Below are 18607 nucleotides of genomic sequence, written 5' to 3'. Positions count from 1 at the left end.
AATGTGGTATTTATACACAATGGAATTTTATGCAGCCATGAAGAAGAACGAAATGTTATCATTCACTGGTAAATAGAAAGAATTGGAGAACATCATTCTGAGTGAGGTTAGCCTGACTCAAAAGACCAAAAATTGAATGTTCTCCCTCATATGCGGACATTAGATCAAGGGCAAACACAACAAGGGGATTGGACTCTGATCACATGATAAAGTGAGAGCACACAAGGGAGGTATGAGGATAGGTAAGACACCTAAAAAATTAGCTAGCATTTGTTGCCCTTAACACAGAGAAACTAAAGCAGATACCTTAAAAGCAACTGAGGCCAATAGGAGAAGGGGACCAGGAACTAGAGAAAAGGTTAGTTCAAGAAGAATTAATTTAGAAGGTAACACACATGCGCAGGGAACCAGTGCGAGTCAACTCTCTGTATAGCTATTCTTATCTCAACTAGCAAAAACGCTTGGTCCTTCCTATTATTGCTTGTACTCTCTCTTCAACAAAATCAGGTATAAGGGCAAAATAATTTCTGCCTGGTAGCGAGGGGGGCAGGAGGGGAAGGGGGGGGAGAAATGACCCAAACATTGTATGCACATATGAATAAAAGAAAACAAAACAAAACAAAAATCAAGGACGTACAGAACCTCAGAGCCTTGCTTGGGAATTTATTTCTCTGCTCTGGAGTTTAATGTTTTGGAGCTTGCTGCTCCTAACTTGATCCTAGTGTCGGCTCTCTCTCCACGGTGGAGCAGTACTGCAGATACAATGGGAGGGATATAGGCAACAAGCTCCGGACCAGAAGGGGCATGGAAGCACCGAGGTGACACGTGCAGGGGGACGCAGGGCCTGTGGGGCAAGCCTGCCTGCCCTGAGGCTATGCAGCCCAGCCCTGGAGCGGAGGAGCCGTGGAGACGTCGGTCCTCCTAGTTTGCTAGAGAGGCCACGGAGGGCCGGGGGCCGCGACGCGCGTGCGCGACCCTGGCGGCGGGAGGTGAGTACGGCTGGCGGCCGAGGCTGCGGCTCGAGTTCTTGTCGGGCGGTGGTGCAAGGCGGTGCATGACCTGGCAGGGCGGCGGACAAGCGGAGCTGGAGGTTGCGTCGCCGGCGCGGGGGCCGCGATCCCGCGCAGTCAGGGAGGGTTTCGGGAACCGCTTCGCCACCAGGTCTCGGGCGGAGAGAAGGTGGAGTCGGTGTCTCGGCTTCGGCCTCTCACCCGCTTGTGCAGATATCCGCCATTCAGTGGAGCCCGGGAGAGCGCGGGTGAGCGCGGGCGGTACGGGATGCAGTCGGTGACGGCCTGCAGCCGTGTGGGGATTGCGAAATCAGGTCATGCCATCGCTGTTCCCGTTCTTTCTTTCCCTTTTTTTTTTTTTTTTGTGCTTAAACAACAGGAATTTATTATCTCACAGTTCTAGAGTCCAAAATCATAATAGACCTATGCTCCCCGTGAAAGATCCCGCCATGCTTTCTAGGTATGGTGGATTCTAGAACTCTGTGCCTCCAACTTCACATATGCTATTGCGTTTAAAAAACGTTCATGCTGTCGTGATAAAGTACAATAACAGGGCTGGGGAACGTGGCTCAAGTGGCAAAGGGCTTGTTTAGCGAGCGTGAAGCCCTGTGTTCGCATCCCCCAGCTACACGACCCCCCCATACAGGTAACAGTTGCCATACCATACATACTTACGGTTTGAGAAATGTGTAATTTAGTGACGTTAGGCAATTCATATTACTGCCCTTTAAAGTTATTATCTCTCGAATTGCCCTTCATTCGTTTCTTTTTTTCTCTTCGTCTCTTCTCCCTCTCCCCTTTTTCTTTTTTTGTCCAGAGCCTCGGGCGTGCTAGGCAAGTGCTCCACCACTGAGGACACCTGGCCTGGTTTGTTCATACTTTGATTTAGATTGGGACTGACATGGTAACGCCATCAATACGTTTTTCCTGAAGATCATTAAAATGTGTTTTCTTTTTTTTTTCCCATAGTACACGTCTGTATGACACTTAAAATGCTGTACAAGTAGCATTTGTATAGAAAAATAGAGAAATCTTGTTACGGTGAAAGAACCAGTATATAAAATGCAGTTTTTAAACAAAGGTACAGCTTTAACCTACAGCCATTGCAGTGGATTTGGTGTATTCCCTACACCTGTATGGCTCTCTGTATGTTCAAGGACTGAAGAATTAGGTTATTGTATGTATGTATGTATGTATGTACGTATTTATCTTGGCAGTAGTGGGGGGTTGAACTGAGGGCTTTATGCTTGCTTAGGCAAGCACTGTACTACTCAAACCATGCCCCTCCTGCCCTTTTGCTTTTGGATTATTTTTCAGATATGATCTTATGCTTTTGGCTGGGCTGGTCTCAAAACTCAAGATCCTCCTGCCTCCACTTCTTGAGTAGCTGGGATTGTAGGCAAGTACCACCACACTCAACTAGCAGCAGGATACTTGTCTAGCCTGCATAAGGCCTTGGGTTGAATCTCTAGCACTGGGGAGGAAAAGCCATAGTAGACAATTTTTTCTTGAATTTTAAGAGAATACCCATGCGTTGAATAACATGATAGCCAATAAATTTGAAAACTGAGATGAATCCTTGGGTATTTTCCTTCTTTTACAATTAATGAATAATGCTGCTATGAACATTTATATATCAATTTTTGTGTTTATATAATTTATCTTGGGAATGTACGTGGGGATAGAATTACTAGGTGAAGTGATAAATGTATAATAGTAACTATGTTTTGATGAACTGCCTGAGTGGTTTCTCAACTTTCTGCACCAACTTACATTTCCACCAGCACTGTGTAATAGTTCCAGTATCTTCTTCCCCATTCTCACTGATGCTTATTATTATCTGACTTTATTTTTGCTACCCTAGCGGATGTGAAGTAGTATTTTGTTGTGATCATCTGCATTCCATGAGAATTAATGTTGCTGGCTAATCTTGTGTCCTTGTTGGCCACTTACATATCATCTTTAGAGAAATAACTATTCACATTCTTTGCCCATTTTTAAATTAGGTTATTTTTCTTCTTGGTTATAAAGGTTATTTATATCTAGGTACAGGTACTTTATCAAATATATAATTTGGCAATATTTTCCCCCAGTTTGTGGGATGGCATTTTATTTTCTTCATCTGTCTACTGAAGCACAAGTATTTTTTCATAAGTCCATAGTATTTATTTTTTCTTTTGTCCATGTGTTTTTGGTCTGCATTTGGCAAGCATATATTGCCAAATTCAATGTTACAAAGATTTATACATAAATCTTGTTAGGTATATGTTTCTTGTTAAGAGTTTAATTATTTTAGCTCCTACATGTAAGTCTTTGATGTATTTTGAGTTAACCTTTGTATATCATATAAGGTAAAGCTCCAACTTCATTCTTCTGCATGTAGAGAGTCAGTTTTGTTAACATCTGTTGAAAAGACTATTTTTCCATTTTGAGTGATTTTGACACCCTTATTTCAACAAGAGTGGAATTATGGGTAGCGTATAGGTTGTATTTCTGGACTCTTAGTTGTGTTCTATTAATCTTTATGTCTTTCTTCTAGTGGCACATAGTCTTCATAACTGTTGCTTTTTAGTAAGTTTTGTAATTAGTGTGAGTTCTCCAACTTTTTAGGATTGTTTTGACAGTGTGAATCTCCTGTGTTTCATATAGATTTTAATGCCAGGTATGGTGGTGCAGGCCTGTCATCCCAGCTATTCAGGGTGATTGCTTGAGCCCAGAGTTGTTCAGTGTCAACCTGGGCAACATAGAGACACCCAACCCCCCTTCTTTTTTATTTAAAAAAGAAGAACTTTTGGATCACCTCTCATATTCTAAATAGATGCCACTTTGGAGTCTATTAGGAATTGTATTAAATCTGGAATCGATGTAGGAAAAACCTATGGAGCATGTATTAGAAGAAAGGAAAAGGGGAATTAAAATGCTGTGGCTTACTTCTGGAATAGTTGACAGAACTTGAGAAATCAGGAAAAAAAGGTGGTAAGAACATGTATTTTATACAGAAAAATGTAAGGAGTCATATGATACCCAAGTGAAATTTCCCACAGGCAACTGAAGAGAAGTGAGAACAGTGTTAAAACTGTGAGAGCTGTTAAGAGTACTTAAAGAGGGAAGCACTGAGCTGGACTTTGAAGAGTGTCTGTATGAGAGGGCAGGAGCAGGAAGAGACACCAGACAGGAGGGGAAATCAGGGTAGGCTGGTGCAAGGGAACCAGGGCAGAGAGAATGGGATCAAGTATAGCTTCCTTCAGACAGGTTGAAAGGGCAGGCTGGGAAGTCTCCATTTAAGCCAAAGAACTTCTGTGCCCTCCAGGGAATGTTCACACTAGGAATAAGACCCTTAGAGAAAGGAATAAGAGTCAGTGTGTATTGATCTGCTGGGATGCTATCAAATCCTGTCCTTAGGAATATAGGCTTTACGGGAGCTTGAAGACAGGGCTTGGCCTTTCTTCCTTCACCTCAACTTGCACTACCAAGTCCTTCCCTTCCCCAAGTGGGGAATCTCAGGTGACCAAGCAGCAGCCACAATGCTTTGGATGGTCAGGCCCCATTAAGTATGGCTTTTTATTTTTTTTTTCTGAGTTCCAGTGGCTGTGGCATAAGAATAACTGGAGTTCATCTCTAGGCTCTGCCTATCTAAGAGCTCTTGTCTAATGCATCCCTGAAGCTGGGTCCTTGTGCTATGGTAATGGACTGTCTAGCCCTGGATTGTCCTTTTTGATGTGTAGATCCCAGGTCCTGTCCCCACCCCTTTTCCTACCAAGAGCACATAACCTGTATTCCCTGTATGCCTAGTATCCCTAATGACTCTGTCCTTCTGTTTCTGAGCAGTAGAAGCTTGTCATTCTAAGAAACTGCAGTGTATGAGGGCCAATCTCTGCCTTGTACTCAGAGGCAATGGAAAGACATGGCACTCAGAGAGCCCTATACCCAAACATGATGCCAAGAAATAATCACAGCATGGCCTCATTGGGTAATGATTCTCTTCCCCAGTAACTTATGAGTATTCACTCTGTACATATTCTTAATTCTATTTTAAAGTCTTTTTTTATCATAAATATTTTGAAACAAAATGAAGTAGTATAATGAATTTCCCTGCATTCATCACCCAGATATAACAGTGATCATAATTTTCTTTTCATGATTAGTGGACATAAGGTAGCTAGTTTGGGTTATCTTAGTTGTAAGGATAGAAAGTCCCTCTAGTTATAGAAGTAAGGAGCTTTGGATTTTAAGGCCTAAAGGAATGGAATAATCTACCTATGAGGTAGACCAGGCTATGGGAAACAGGGCTCCCAGAGACTGAGCTGTGACTCAGGGCAGCCTGAGAGACTCAGCACCATAAACAAATGAAGTTTCACCAGTGTTCTAGTGTGACTAATGCAGCTGTTCCCTAATTGTGTGTTTTCTCTCTGCTTCTCCTCCCACTACCATTCATTTTTTTTTAATGTTAAGATTTTATTTACAAAGCTTCTTGTACAGAAAGTTAAAATGCTGTTACAATCTAGGTGTAACTGGTAGCCACAGACGGTTGACTCACCAATCACAGCTGTCCATACTACAGCAAGAGTCTTACACGAAAACCTAACAACACTTACAGTTTTGTTGGGGCTGAGTCCCCAAGTTTGGTGGGTTACCAAGAGGGACTAAATGGAGGAAGGAGGAATGTCACAGGAACTATTCTTTGGCTCTTTGGGTGGGTGGGTGTCTTGGGGTTTGTATCACAGCTACCTTTTATTTATTTTTTAAACAGCTATCAAATCCATGAGCAGTTCAACCAATACTGAACAGTTCTGTTTCTACAGGTTATCTGGGGTCTTAATCATCTTCTCCTACATCATCTGTTTCTCTCTTTCTCTTTTCACCTTTCCTGCTTTCTTCCTCCTTGTCATCCTCATCCTCATCAACTTGTCCATCATGCCCAAATTCTTCCTCACCACTGACTTCATCTTCATCTTCTTCCCCTTTTACATCTTCGTCTTATCTTCATCTTCTTTTTCATCAAAGTCTTCCTCCTCACCATCCTCATCCTCCTCATCTTCTTCTTCATCCTCCCCCTCTTCATCCACACCATCCACCTCTGCATCTGAGTCAGGAGCTTCCCAGGCCTCTCGGTCATAGCCATCCAGGTAGGTCAGCTGGGGCAGGAGCCTGAAGATGCTCTCCCCGTAGTCATTCAGGTTAGTGACCTCACAGTTAAACAGATCCAGGCTTTTCAGACAGTCCAACTTTTTTCAAAGGTTCTAAGGTGATGGTATTTTCAGTTTATTTCCACTTAAGTTTAGATGTGTGAGATTTGGAAGTTTTTACACTACATGTCCAAACCTCCCAAGATTCTCTTGTCACTTAGCTCAAGCTTTTTCAATTTAGGTAGTTTGGGGATATTTGAAACTGCAACCAAGCCTACACTTACTAAACTGAGGAACTCTAAGTTCACAAATTCGGCTGTTAGGCACTCAATTTTTCCGTCATTTTATTTGCAATTGTCCAAGACAAGTTCTCGAACAGCTGCCAAGGTCCAGTTCCTTAGCTCCAGGTGGATCCTCTTCTTCATGTGCATGTTCCCTCTCTTCAAACTTAACTTCCTGTGGCTGGGGCGGAGAGGGGAGAGGTGTCCCAGGCTGTCAGAAGGGTCTGCTGGAGGCAGCGCCTGGAGGTGCCGTCCCGGGCAGTGTGTGGGTGAGGCGGAGCCCCCGGAGCCAGGTTACCAGCCCTATTCATTTCTTTACTGTGAAATTTTTATGCTCAGCATTACTACTTCTCATGCTTCTTGCAAATCAAACTAATGGTTTGATTTGGCTGCCTGCATTATTTGATCTCTAGGTCTGATTCTTAATTTTCTTCATTTTGCCCTATTTCCAGATCAGAATTTTCTTAAAGAAGGATTGACTAGGATCTGACTGGTATAGTCATTAAATATTGTGTTGGTCACTTATTGTTGCTGTGATGAAATATCTGAGAAAACCAACTTAAAGGAGTAAAGAGGTTGGGTGAAGAGGTTCAGACCTGTAATCCTAGTTACTCTGGAGGTAAAGATTGGAAAGATCATGGTTTGAGACTTTGCAAGATCCTATCTCAATCAATAAAACCTGTGAGTGGTGGCATGCTCTTGTCATACCAGCTACAGGAAGAGCATAAATAGGAGGCTTGCATTCCAGGCTAGCCTGGACTGAAAAGCAAGACTGTTCAAAAATACTTATAGCAAAAAGGGATGGGGATATGGCTCAAGTGGTAGAATGCCTGGCTGGCCCCCACAAGTCCAAACCCCAGTACGGACAAAATAATAGGTGGTGGGGAGGAAATGTTTATTTTGGGTCATGGCTTCATAGATTTCAGTCCATGATCAAATAGCACTATTGCTATTAGGCATGTCACAGTGAGATAGACCATCATGGCAGTCGGAGGGCATGGCAGAGCAAAACTGCTTACTTTGTGGCAAATAGGAAGCAGAAAAGGAGACAGGATGGGGCAAAACAAGATCTACAGTTCTCAAAGATGCATCCTTAGTGACCCACTTCATCCAGAGAGGCCCCACCTCCTAATACACATTTAGATATGAACTCAAAATGTGTTAATTCACTGTTGAAGTTAATTCATTCCTCATGATGCAGTCACCTCTCATTTGTGTCATCAGCCGGAGACCAACCATCAGCCTTTTGGGTAGATATTTTGGTGTGTAAAGCACAGCGAACTTGTATTGGCCGTCTCTGGTCCAGTCCGCAGCAGAGGCAGATGATTAACCTACAGATGATCTGCTCTTGGGTCTGGTACCCAGCTGCTGCAGTCACCTGTGGTCCCTTGTGGCATGGTTATCATTTGACACAAAGCATAGTTATATGAGCTTCTCTCTCTGCAAAGCTTGGGGCAGGTCCTGTGAACGACAGGCTTAGGACAGTAACCATCTTGACAGAGGGTGGACATGAGAGTCATGGATAGAGGCATCTTTAGATTTTCAGTTGCTATATGGTGTAGAGACATGACACTGGATAAGACGTGATTGAAAAGAATCAATGTTTTGGGGTTCAGTGATAAACCATGACTAATGTACCTTTTCCCAGATTTTGTATTCCAAAACTCCAAAATTCAGGCACATATTCAAATGTTTATTTTCCTTATTATAGTAGAGAATCAAGATCTGAAAGGCATAATTTGTATTTAAAATTATTGATGTCCCTCTCAGTTTTTATAGGAGTACCAAAGTGATTCCGACCAGCCCAGTGTTCTTAGGCCCTATGATGTCTCCTGTTTTAGAGCTCTCCTTTCCCCTTCACCACTGTTCCCCAACATTTCTAAACCCATGTCCACATCTTGCCACTGTCCCGTCATACAAGATCTCCTGTTTTTGTACACTTTCCTGATTATGCCCTGTAATATAAATCTGTCATCAACTCACTACTTTCTTTGCCCTCTCTTTCTTGTATTTAACTTAATGTATTTTCCAGCTTCCTCTCTCACAACATCTTTTCTGAGAAGCATGGAATCATATGGTGTCATGGTTAGGGAAGAACTTAAGAGTTCATCCTTTTACTAAGGAGATAGTACTGGAGTAAACTTCTGGAACATGTCACCATGCTGTACAATCTGGGCTCTTGCTTTGCAGTAGTTCTGCTGGCTAGGCTGTGCTTACTCAACATCCATTTGTCATAGTATCTCTTTTCCCATCCTCCTCCACTAGCCATCTTCCCCTCTTTGTTTTTCTGTCCTTAAAAACAAAATTAAGTGTTTTTCAATTTCTTTTGTTGTTCTTAGTTTGTCATCTCATTCCTAAATCATAATGTAAAATTTGTTAAGATACATTAGGGGTTTAAAGATTCTATTTCCACAGCAGGACAAGAAATGGGTAAACGTGTTCTTGTTTCTTTTGGCAGCAGGTAAGAACAAGATGGAGAGTTCTGAATTCACTCCAAAACAGGACATTTCTGAAGGACTGGAGTCATCTGATAGATCATTATGGGGCTTCAATGGAGTTGCTACTAGGGGACCAAAAGCTGGAGATACTTATGACGATGCTTCCGAGAAACTGAAGGGGCAGCCCTCGGATGAAGAGTCTGGACTAGAAAGTGATTTATTGGAAATGATAGATGAAGATAAGAAAAAATCTATAAAAGACAAATGTAGAGAATATAAGGAAATAGGGGAACATCCAGATGTGTTCTCTAGGCCTGCTGAACATCAGGGAGTTCCAAAGAGACAGAAATTCTATCAGTGTGGTGAATGTGGCAAAGTGTTCAATTGGAGTTCACACCTCATTGGGCACCAGAGAATCCACACTGGAGAGAAGCCATATGAGTGTAACGAGTGTGGTAAGACCTTCAGGCAGACTTCTCAACTAATTGTTCATCTCAGAACCCACACAGGGGAAAAACCCTATGAATGCAATGAGTGTGGGAAGACCTATAGGCACAGCTCCCATCTCATTCAACACCAGAGACTCCATAATGGGGAGAAACCTTATAAATGTAATGAATGTGGGAAAGCTTTTAATCAGAGTTCCAAACTCTTTGACCACCAGAGAACTCATACTGGAGAGAAACCTTATGAGTGCAAGGAGTGTGGGGCAGCCTTCAGTCGGAGTAAAAATCTTGTCCGACATCAGGTCCTTCACACTGGTAAGAAACCTTACAAGTGTAATGAGTGTGGGAAAGCCTTCTGTTCCAACAGAAATCTTACTGACCATCAGAGAATCCACACTGGGGAGAAGCCTTATGAATGTATGGAGTGTGGCAAGGCCTTCAGTAGGAGTAAATGTCTTATTCGACATCAGATCCTCCACACTGGGGAAAAGCCATATAAATGTAGCACATGTGGGAAAGCCTTCAATCAGAACTCTCAACTTGTTGACCATGAGCGAATTCATACTGGAGAGAAACCTTTTGAATGTAGTGAGTGTGGTAAGGCATTCAGTCTGAGTAAATGCCTTATTCGGCACCAGAGACTTCACACAGGTGAAAAGCCCTACAAATGCAATGAGTGTGGAAAATCCTTTAATCAAAACTCATACCTGATTATACACCAGAGAATTCACACTGGTGAGAAGCCCTATGAATGTAATGAGTGTGGGAAGGTCTTTAGTTATAGCTCCAGCCTTATGGTCCATCAGAGAACCCATACTGGGGAGAAACCCTATAAGTGCAAGGATTGTGGTAAAGCCTTTAGTGACAGCTCACAGCTTATTGTCCACCAGAGAGTTCACACAGGAGAGAAGCCTTATGAATGTATTGAGTGTGGGAAAGCCTTTAGTCAGCGTTCCACTTTCAATCATCACCAGCGAACTCACACTGGAGAGAAGCCCTCAGGTCTGCCTCGGTCATAATCCTAAGGTGTGGTTTTCTGAGAGACAGAACAAGAAAGTGTGAATTAAGCTTTACTTATAAGAATGCTCCAAGAATGGTTTCAATGCACTCTTGAAACCATTAGAGCTGACCATTGCCTACTCCTTTCCCTTGGGTTACTAAGTTGGGAGAGTGGCACTAACTTATTGTAGTCCTTTCCAATTATTGGGAAAGCATCTCATTTACTTGCAGATTGGCTTCTATCTCCCTTACTTTCTCTTAAGTATTAAAAATTTGCCTCTTGTTACTGTTCATCTCCTAGTCATATTTCTAAGGAACAGGGGTTATATCTTATTTATTGTATTGCAGCTTCTCAATTTCACTGCATACTTAAGTGATTCTACAGTACTTTTCTATAAGAATGTTTTCGTAGTCATTTACAAGACATTGTATAGGATTATTTCCTACTTCTCTATGGCCCTCCACATCTGTCACATTTTTTAAATTTATACTGTAATTTGTAGCCTCTCATCTCTGATGTTTCCTATCCATAAAAGGTCCTTTTTCTGTTTGCTCATCTCTGTTTCCTCACAGTGTTCAAGATGCATCTCATTTGAAAGACACTTCAAAAGCTTGATTCTGCTTAAACTTCCATTGATTAGACCTCAATTTTAGAGTTAGATGGTGCTACAGAATTTAAATGTTAAAATTTCCTTCTTGATGTGTATGACTTTATTTCACACCAACTTGTCAGTTTTCGAGTTTGGATGTGGTGTTGATTTCTTTTGCCTTATTGTTTGAATAGTGGTTCTTAAAATTTTTTGAAAATCCAACTCAAATTAAACTTAACATGGGCAGTTTCTCCCTTCCCTTCTCTACAAGACTAGAAGCTTCTATAGATTGAAGTGAACTGGGTGTTATAGGTCATGCCTATAATCCCAGCTACTGGGGAGGTAAAGACAGCAGGATCACACTTTCAAGGCCACCGTGGGAAAAGTTAGTGAGACCCTACCTCAGAAATAAAATACAAAAACCAAGGGCTGGGGGCATGGCTCAATTGGTAGAGTTCTTGCCTAGCCTGGGCATAGGCTTGGGTTCCACTGCAACACCAACAAAAATAAGTAAATAAATGTGGGAGAGGCATATCCTATCACAAAAGTCTCACCTTCATTTCTGTTTAGCACTGGAAGTCTTATTACTGCTATTGGACCTTGTAGAATTATGGATTTATGTGTGAATAAGTGTTTATGTATTTAGGTCAGGCCCGGAAGTTATTCTGTTGAGATGTCCTTTGTTCTACACATTGACTCCAGTTTTCAACTAACTGAATATATCCAACTTCCTAAATAAACTTTATAGTCAAAATTTATTACTAGATAACATGACTTTCATGACCATGGCACATACAATTGACAGCCCAGAATTCCTGGGTGATCATATTTACACTGACTAGTTTTTTGTCATGATATAGCAGTCAAACTAACTTTTTTTCCTAGCAACTAGTGCTGTCTACCTACAACTGCCACCTTCAGGATGAAAAGTGTACCCATCATTATCTTTTAGGCCTTCTTTTATTCCCCAAAGGGATAGAAAAGGGAAATCTTAGAGAATTTCCTGTCCTTCTACAGTCTTGCAGCTGTCACAACTTTTCCTTTCCACCCTTGCCATAGAGTTTTAATACTGGGGGACCTTTCTTTCTGGTATCCATCTCCTTATTTCTATGCCCCAAACTTTTCTTAATAGCATGAGAGGATGGGCATTGTGGCATTGGTGGAGGGGGATACTAGAGGTGCTGTGTCATGTAACCTGGAGGAGAGGTTTGTGAGCTATAGTCTGTGTTTCAGACAATAGAGAAGAAAGAGAAGGGAGCTGAAGGTTTTAAAAAATGAGAATTAGATGTGCTTCTGGGGGAAATCTCACAAAGTTAGGAAGCATTAATGGGGGCATAAATTTTGGGGAGACCTAAAAAAGTTACCTGACACAACTGGAAAATTGCCATTTGTGAATCTGCACTTTCAATTGTATTGGTAATTTATATTTATTTCCATTTTCCTTTAAAAGATACTCACATGGGAGTATATTTTTTGGTAGGGTGGGGGCGAGCTCCATAATCCATGATCCCAGAGAGGAAAATGCCCCTCTATGTGCACATGGAAACAGCCCTTCATCCTAAATGGAATAGTTGTGGACGTATCTTCAATAGAACCATCTGGCTGTTTGATGTAGTAATTTTACCTCCTGGTTCTTGTTTACTCATTCCCTCCTCCACTAGTCTCTAGAGGGTGGGAACTAACATTATTGATAACTATTAGCCTACTACTACCAATCTTGTATACATGTCCAGTAGGAATGAATGCCCTGACATCTGAGAATGCCTCAGACTCTTGGCTATTTGGAAATTTTTATTGAATCCTATTACCTTGCTGAATTATATTTAGTTGTATTAGTCTTTTCATTTTGCTTCTTAGGTTTTGTAGGAAGGTATGTAATACATAGTGATTCCTTTATATATGTTTCCAATTTTATGCCACTTATGTTTGCATTCGCAAAAACCTACCAAAATGTCCAAGAATAGGTATCAGATATTCCGTGTCTAAGTTTAACTCTGCAGGAATAGCTTTAGTATTTCGCAGTTCCATGTGTTGCTTGTCATTGAGTCTTACATATTCTGTTATATTTAATCTGTCTTTAGAAGAAGCAGTGCAATGGTTAATAGTACAGGTTTTGTGACCAGCATCCTAGGTTGAAATCTTTGTTTCACCACTTTTTAAAATGTGTGACCCAGGGAAAAACACTAGTTCTTTGTGCCTCAGTTTTTCCATGTATAAAGTTGAGCTTCCTCAGGATTGTGAAGGTTAAATTACTATGTATAAGGTACTCCAGATTGTACTTGACACCTGGTATACAGTAGAGCAATAATTAAAGAGGTTACTAAGGGGCTTGTTTTCTTTTTTGTCTTTGAGACAGGGTGACCTTGAACATATCCTCCTGCCTCAGCCTCCAGAGTGTTGGGATTATAGGCATGTACCACCATGCATAGCTTTTTTAAAAAATTAGAAATGATTGCTGAATTCTATCACCTTTTCAATTATAATTTTATGGGACATTTCCTTGTTTTATAATTTATTTTGTAGATAAACTTCTTAATAATTGAAATTTTCTTATGTTCCTAAAATAAAATGTTTGTTCATACTTAGGGTTTTTCTTGTTGTTGTTAAAGATGAAATTATATTCCACTTGGTATTGTTTTAATTTGCAAGATTTAGTTTTTCTTTTATTACTGAGGAGGAATTGCATAACATGGAATTGTTCCTTAAAGGATTGTCAGACATAAGTGAGCCTAATTGTTTTGGGACATGGGTAGGGGGTTGGGTGGGACATGTCTTTGGTGACTCTTGTCAGTTGAAGCTGCTATAACAAAATACTACACACTGGATGGCAGTCCTGTGGGCTTAAAGGTACATCAGTGTGCTAGCATGGCTGAGTGTTGCTGAGAACTCTGGTATGCAGATGGCCACCTTCTGGCTGTGTTCTCACATGTCAGAATAAGAGTGCTGGTGCCCCTTTCAGATCTTTGAAAGACATTAATCTCATCATGAGGTCCCCATCCTCATGAGTTAACTCCTATTAACTCCCTAAGGCCCCACTTCCAAATCCATCACATTTGGGATTAGATTTTCGACAAACATAACATTCCACTCTCTCCCAACTCCCACTCATGTCCTCCCCTGCAAAATACATTTATTCTACCTCAGCAACTCCAAAAGTCTTATCTCATTTTAGTATCAGCTATATTATCTAAAGTCCAAGGTCTCACCTAAGCATCTAAATCAAATATGGGCAAAACTCAAGATACAATTCATTCCAAAGCAAAATTCTTCTCTGTTTGTGAACTAGTGAGTCTAGATGAGTTAGGTACTTCCTAAATTCAATGGTGGGCATAGATTAGACACTTCAAGTCCAAAAGGTAGAACTTGTGAGGAAGAAAGTGCAATGTGTGCAAGGCACACTCCATGAGACCTTAATGGCTTAAGAATGTCATTTTTGGTTGGATGTTCTCCCCTGCAGGATCCCCTGACAGGTAGTCCTGACCAGCATTGCCTAATTGTGGCTTTGGTCAGATGCCTATTGAAACATGTAGTGTCTTGGATGGTCTCTGAATAGCCAAGGGAAGGGTCATTCTTCCCTTGACTTGAACAGTGCACAATAACCTTCCTCATTTCTAGCTTCAGGACTCCAGACACAGTCATGTTGGACCTATAGGACTTCAGTATGTGAGTTTTGGGGTACACAGTTCAGTCCACAAAAATACTTAAATTCTGACTTGCAACCTGCCCAGTTACCCATAGGTACTTGTTATCTACATATCACTGACATGTTCATTGTTGGCCTAAAACGAGTTGATCACTTTCTACATAAAGTCATAGACACTGGCATAGGCAAGCCAACCTGTCAAACCTGATGAGATCCAGGAACTTGCATAATAAGTTCAGTCCCTGAAGTCATCTGGGCTAGTGATCAAAGACTCAGTATAATCAACCATTCCTTTTCTTCTTTCTTCCCACTGGAATGTACTATGTAGGGGGTAGTTTGTGGTCTGGAGCTTTACTACCACCACCAGCGGGCCTCCTGGTTAAAAGTCAGAAGAAGTGTTAACCTTCAGGCATCTCCCTGGTGTGGGACCATGTGATAGGACAGGTGAATGAGTGACAGAATATTGAGACATTAATGTTTCTCTATATGCACCTGGGACTCCTGATTCCTTGATGCAGGTGGACAGTACTATAGAGTATGCCAGATTGTCCAGAACATGACCTCCTTCACGTGGGACAACCAAGGCTGAAAGATTTGGGTCAGTGAATCCCTGCAGAAGTAACTTCTGGAGCTGATAGAATGACTCAAGTGGTACAGTGCCTACCTAGCGAGTGTGAGGCTCTGAGTTTACACCCCCATACCACCAGAAAAAAAAAGGTTGTAACCTCGGGACTCAAACATCTTGGGTAACTATACCCAGACAATGCTCACCCCTAGAACAAGAATGCTCACCCATTGAACAAGAATATCCCTGGCTTTGAGAATTTCGTGGAGTGTCTGATGACATCAATCTTTCCTTTTCTTATTTTGTCAGAAGACTCTGCCATGCTTGTCATGACAACACCCTGGTAAGAATCAGTCAGCTATGGCCAAGGTAGCTATCAATGCAGGATTTGTGACCTATATTGAAGTTTCCTTTATCTCACACTCCATTGTAATGGCCTGGCTAATACACAATGTCTTGGAGCTTCCAAAGACAATAATCAAACTGCTTGGTGACTCCCAGGCATGTCCTGGACTTTTCTGCTTTCATATTATGATAAGGCAAGAAAGGATTCCCATATCAGAATGGGCATTTTTTTTCATCTTTTTCTAACCACATGGGAAAAATAAGGTGAGATTGTATATAACTAGACTCACCTGCATTAAAGCAATGAATATGTGCCTGAAAGGTGTCACTTGCACTCCTCCAAAGTCATGTATCCTTCTTTGAATATAGATGAGCAACAGAGTCCCCAGGAGAAGGTAATAATTTTGTTAACTTTTAAGTCCTAAGGCCCACTGTCCATATCAATAACCATACAGAGGGCTGGAAGGGAACCATTCTGCTAACTAGCCATACACTGACAGCACCTTTCCAGGTGGATAAACCAAGAGCTGGTTTCATTCTTAAGGTACTTAGGAACTAATTTTGCTTAGAGGCACTGACTCCTTACTTGGGCTCACAAATTAACTAAATTGAGGAGAAAAAAAAGACATGTCTGCCTCCATTTTGTTTTGGTCTTTGAACATGGTTTGAGACCAGCCTGGGCAAAAAGTTCACAAGACCCCCTTGTACCAATGGCTGAGCTCAGTGGCACATACCTGTCATCTCTAGCTACACAGGGAAGCACAAAAAGGAGGACTGTGGTCCAGACCAGCCAAGCATAAAGTAAGACTCTATCTCAAAAATAACAAAAGCAAAAAGGGCTGGGGGCATGGCTCAAGTGGTAGAATGTCCGCCTAGTGAACACAAGACTGACTTCAACCTCCAGTACTGCTTTCCGCCCCCAAAATTTCAGGATCAGTTAAAACTGATCTGGAGAAGTTCCATTTTCAGGCAGGATAGTTATTAGCTATGCACCCTCAGCACCTCTTAGACTCATTTATTGACTTCTTCATTTGTCTTAATCCAGGCACTTGGGGTTACTGGCCAAGGACCCGTGTTCCAGGGGCTTGATCATCCGCCTCTGTCCTGTGACCCTGATGAAGTACTATCTTAAAATAACAATGATTCTCTGCCAACTAGGGATAGAGGGGCCATTTCCTCTACTTGGTAAGAACACCTGCTTTTAAAAAAAGCTACAACTAACATCATACTTAATGAGAACCTAGAAGCTTTCCTGCTAAGACCCCAGGCACAGGAAAAAGATATTTCCTCTCACTGCTACTTTTTATCACAGTATGAAAAAGCCTAGCTAATACAATAAAACAAGAAAAGGAAACCAAAAAGTATATAGATCAGAAAGAAAGAAATAAAAATGTCTTTTTTTCACAGATAACATGATTGTCTATGTTGAAAATCCAAAAGAATCAATGAAAACAAAAATCCTGAAACTAATATACAATTATAACAAGGCTAAGGTCCAAACATGATTCTCTTGTCTGTATTAGAAATGTGTAAGTGAAATTTGAAATACAAAACACATTACCGTTACCATTAGCACCCCCAAATTGAAATACTTACGTATAAATTTATCTTATGAAATGTGTCCAAGATCTACATGAGGAATATTATTTAATGAAAGAATTGAATAAATTAGAGATTGAGATTTGGATGTTCATGCATCAGAAGACTCAATATTGTGAACATGTCACTTCTTTGCACTTGATCTATAGGGTCTATGCAATCTTGATGAATATTCTAGCAAGCTATTTTTTGGATATAGCAAAGTGATTCTAAAGTTTATATGGAGAAGCAAAAGATATATAGTAGTCAACTCAGTTTTGAAGTAGAAGAACAAAAAGGACTGATTTGACTTAAGACTTACTATATAGGTACAGTAATCAAGACAATCTGGTATTGGTGAAAGAACAGACAACTAGATCTATGGAATAGAACAGGGAGCTCAGAAATAGTTGCACATAAATACAAATGGTACTGGAACACCTGAACATCCACATACAAAAAAGTCTAGACATAGATTATACACTCTTTACAGAATTAACTCAAAATGGGTCACACATCTAAATGTAAAACTATAAAACTACAAGATAATGTAGGAGAGTATCTAGGTGATCTTAAGTATGGTAATGACTTCAGATTCTGCACTGAAAATAACTGACAAGCTGGACTTTATTAAAATGAAAAACTTTTGCTCTGTGAAAGACATTGTCAAGCAAGTAGTAAGATAAACCCCAGACTGGAAGAAAATATTTGCAAAACCTGTACCTGATAGCTGTTATCCAAAATATATAAAGAAATCTTAAAATCAATAGTAAGAAAGTGAATAAACTCAATTTAAAGAATAAACACAAAAAAAGATGCCTCACCAAAGAAGATTTTAAAAAAAGAGATGGCAAGGATATATATGAAATTTGTTCTACATCATAGATTGCTAGGGAATTACAAATGAAAACAACAATGAGATGAAATACCATGACACACCAGTAGAATGATCAAAATCCAAAACAATGACAACACCAAAGATTGGTGAGGATATAAGCAACCAGGAGTTCTCACTTGCTGCAGGATGGGAATGCAAAATGGTACAGCCATTTTGGAATACAGCTTGGCAGTTCCTTACAAAACTAAACATACTCTTACCATCCCAGCAATTGCATTGCTAGGTATTTACCAAAGCCTGCTCACCTGAAATTAAAGTAGTAGCTTTACTTATAATTCCCCAAACTTGGAAAAAAACCAAGATACCCTTCAGTAGGTTAATGATTTATAGGCTTTGGTGATCCACTGAATATTATTCAGTGTTAAAAAGAAATGAAGCTGGGTGCCAGTGGCTCATGCCTTTATAATCCTGGTTACTTAGGAGGCTGAAATCGGGAGGATTGCAGTTCAAGGTTAGCCCAGGCAAACAGTTCTTGAGACCCTCATCTCCAAAATAAGCAGAAAAAAATGGACTGGGGGTGTGGCTCAAGTGGTAGGGTGCCTGCTTGGCAGGTGTGAAGCCCTGAGTTCAAACCTCAGTCCCCTTCCCCCCCACCAAAAAAAGGGAAAGAAATAAGTTATCAACTCATGAAATGACATGGAGGAAACTTAAATCGAAAGAAGCCAATCTGAAAAGGGAACATATGGTG

The 18607-nt window shown here is 40.9% G+C and overlaps 1 protein-coding gene and 1 pseudogene across 1 annotated transcript; one reads left to right on the top strand and one right to left on the bottom strand.

The window, feature by feature from the left end:
- Positions 1 to 995: 995 nt before the first annotated feature.
- Positions 996 to 13627, top strand: LOC141410428 (uncharacterized). The gene is given in 3 exon segments (XM_074059516.1): positions 996 to 1258; positions 8876 to 10211; positions 10213 to 13627. Coding segments are annotated over 2 exon segments (1473 nt in total). The 5' UTR covers positions 996 to 1258; positions 8876 to 8889; the 3' UTR covers positions 10364 to 13627.
- LOC141418556 (putative acidic leucine-rich nuclear phosphoprotein 32 family member C) lies at positions 1249 to 7592 on the bottom strand (annotated as a pseudogene).
- Positions 13628 to 18607: the final 4980 nt, after the last annotated feature.

This window comes from Castor canadensis, chromosome 17, assembly GCF_047511655.1.
Source record: "Castor canadensis chromosome 17, mCasCan1.hap1v2, whole genome shotgun sequence".
Taxonomy (NCBI): domain Eukaryota; kingdom Metazoa; phylum Chordata; class Mammalia; order Rodentia; family Castoridae; genus Castor; species Castor canadensis.
The sequence above is the reverse complement of the archived record's forward strand: the minus strand, read 5'-3'. Positions and strand labels throughout refer to the sequence as shown.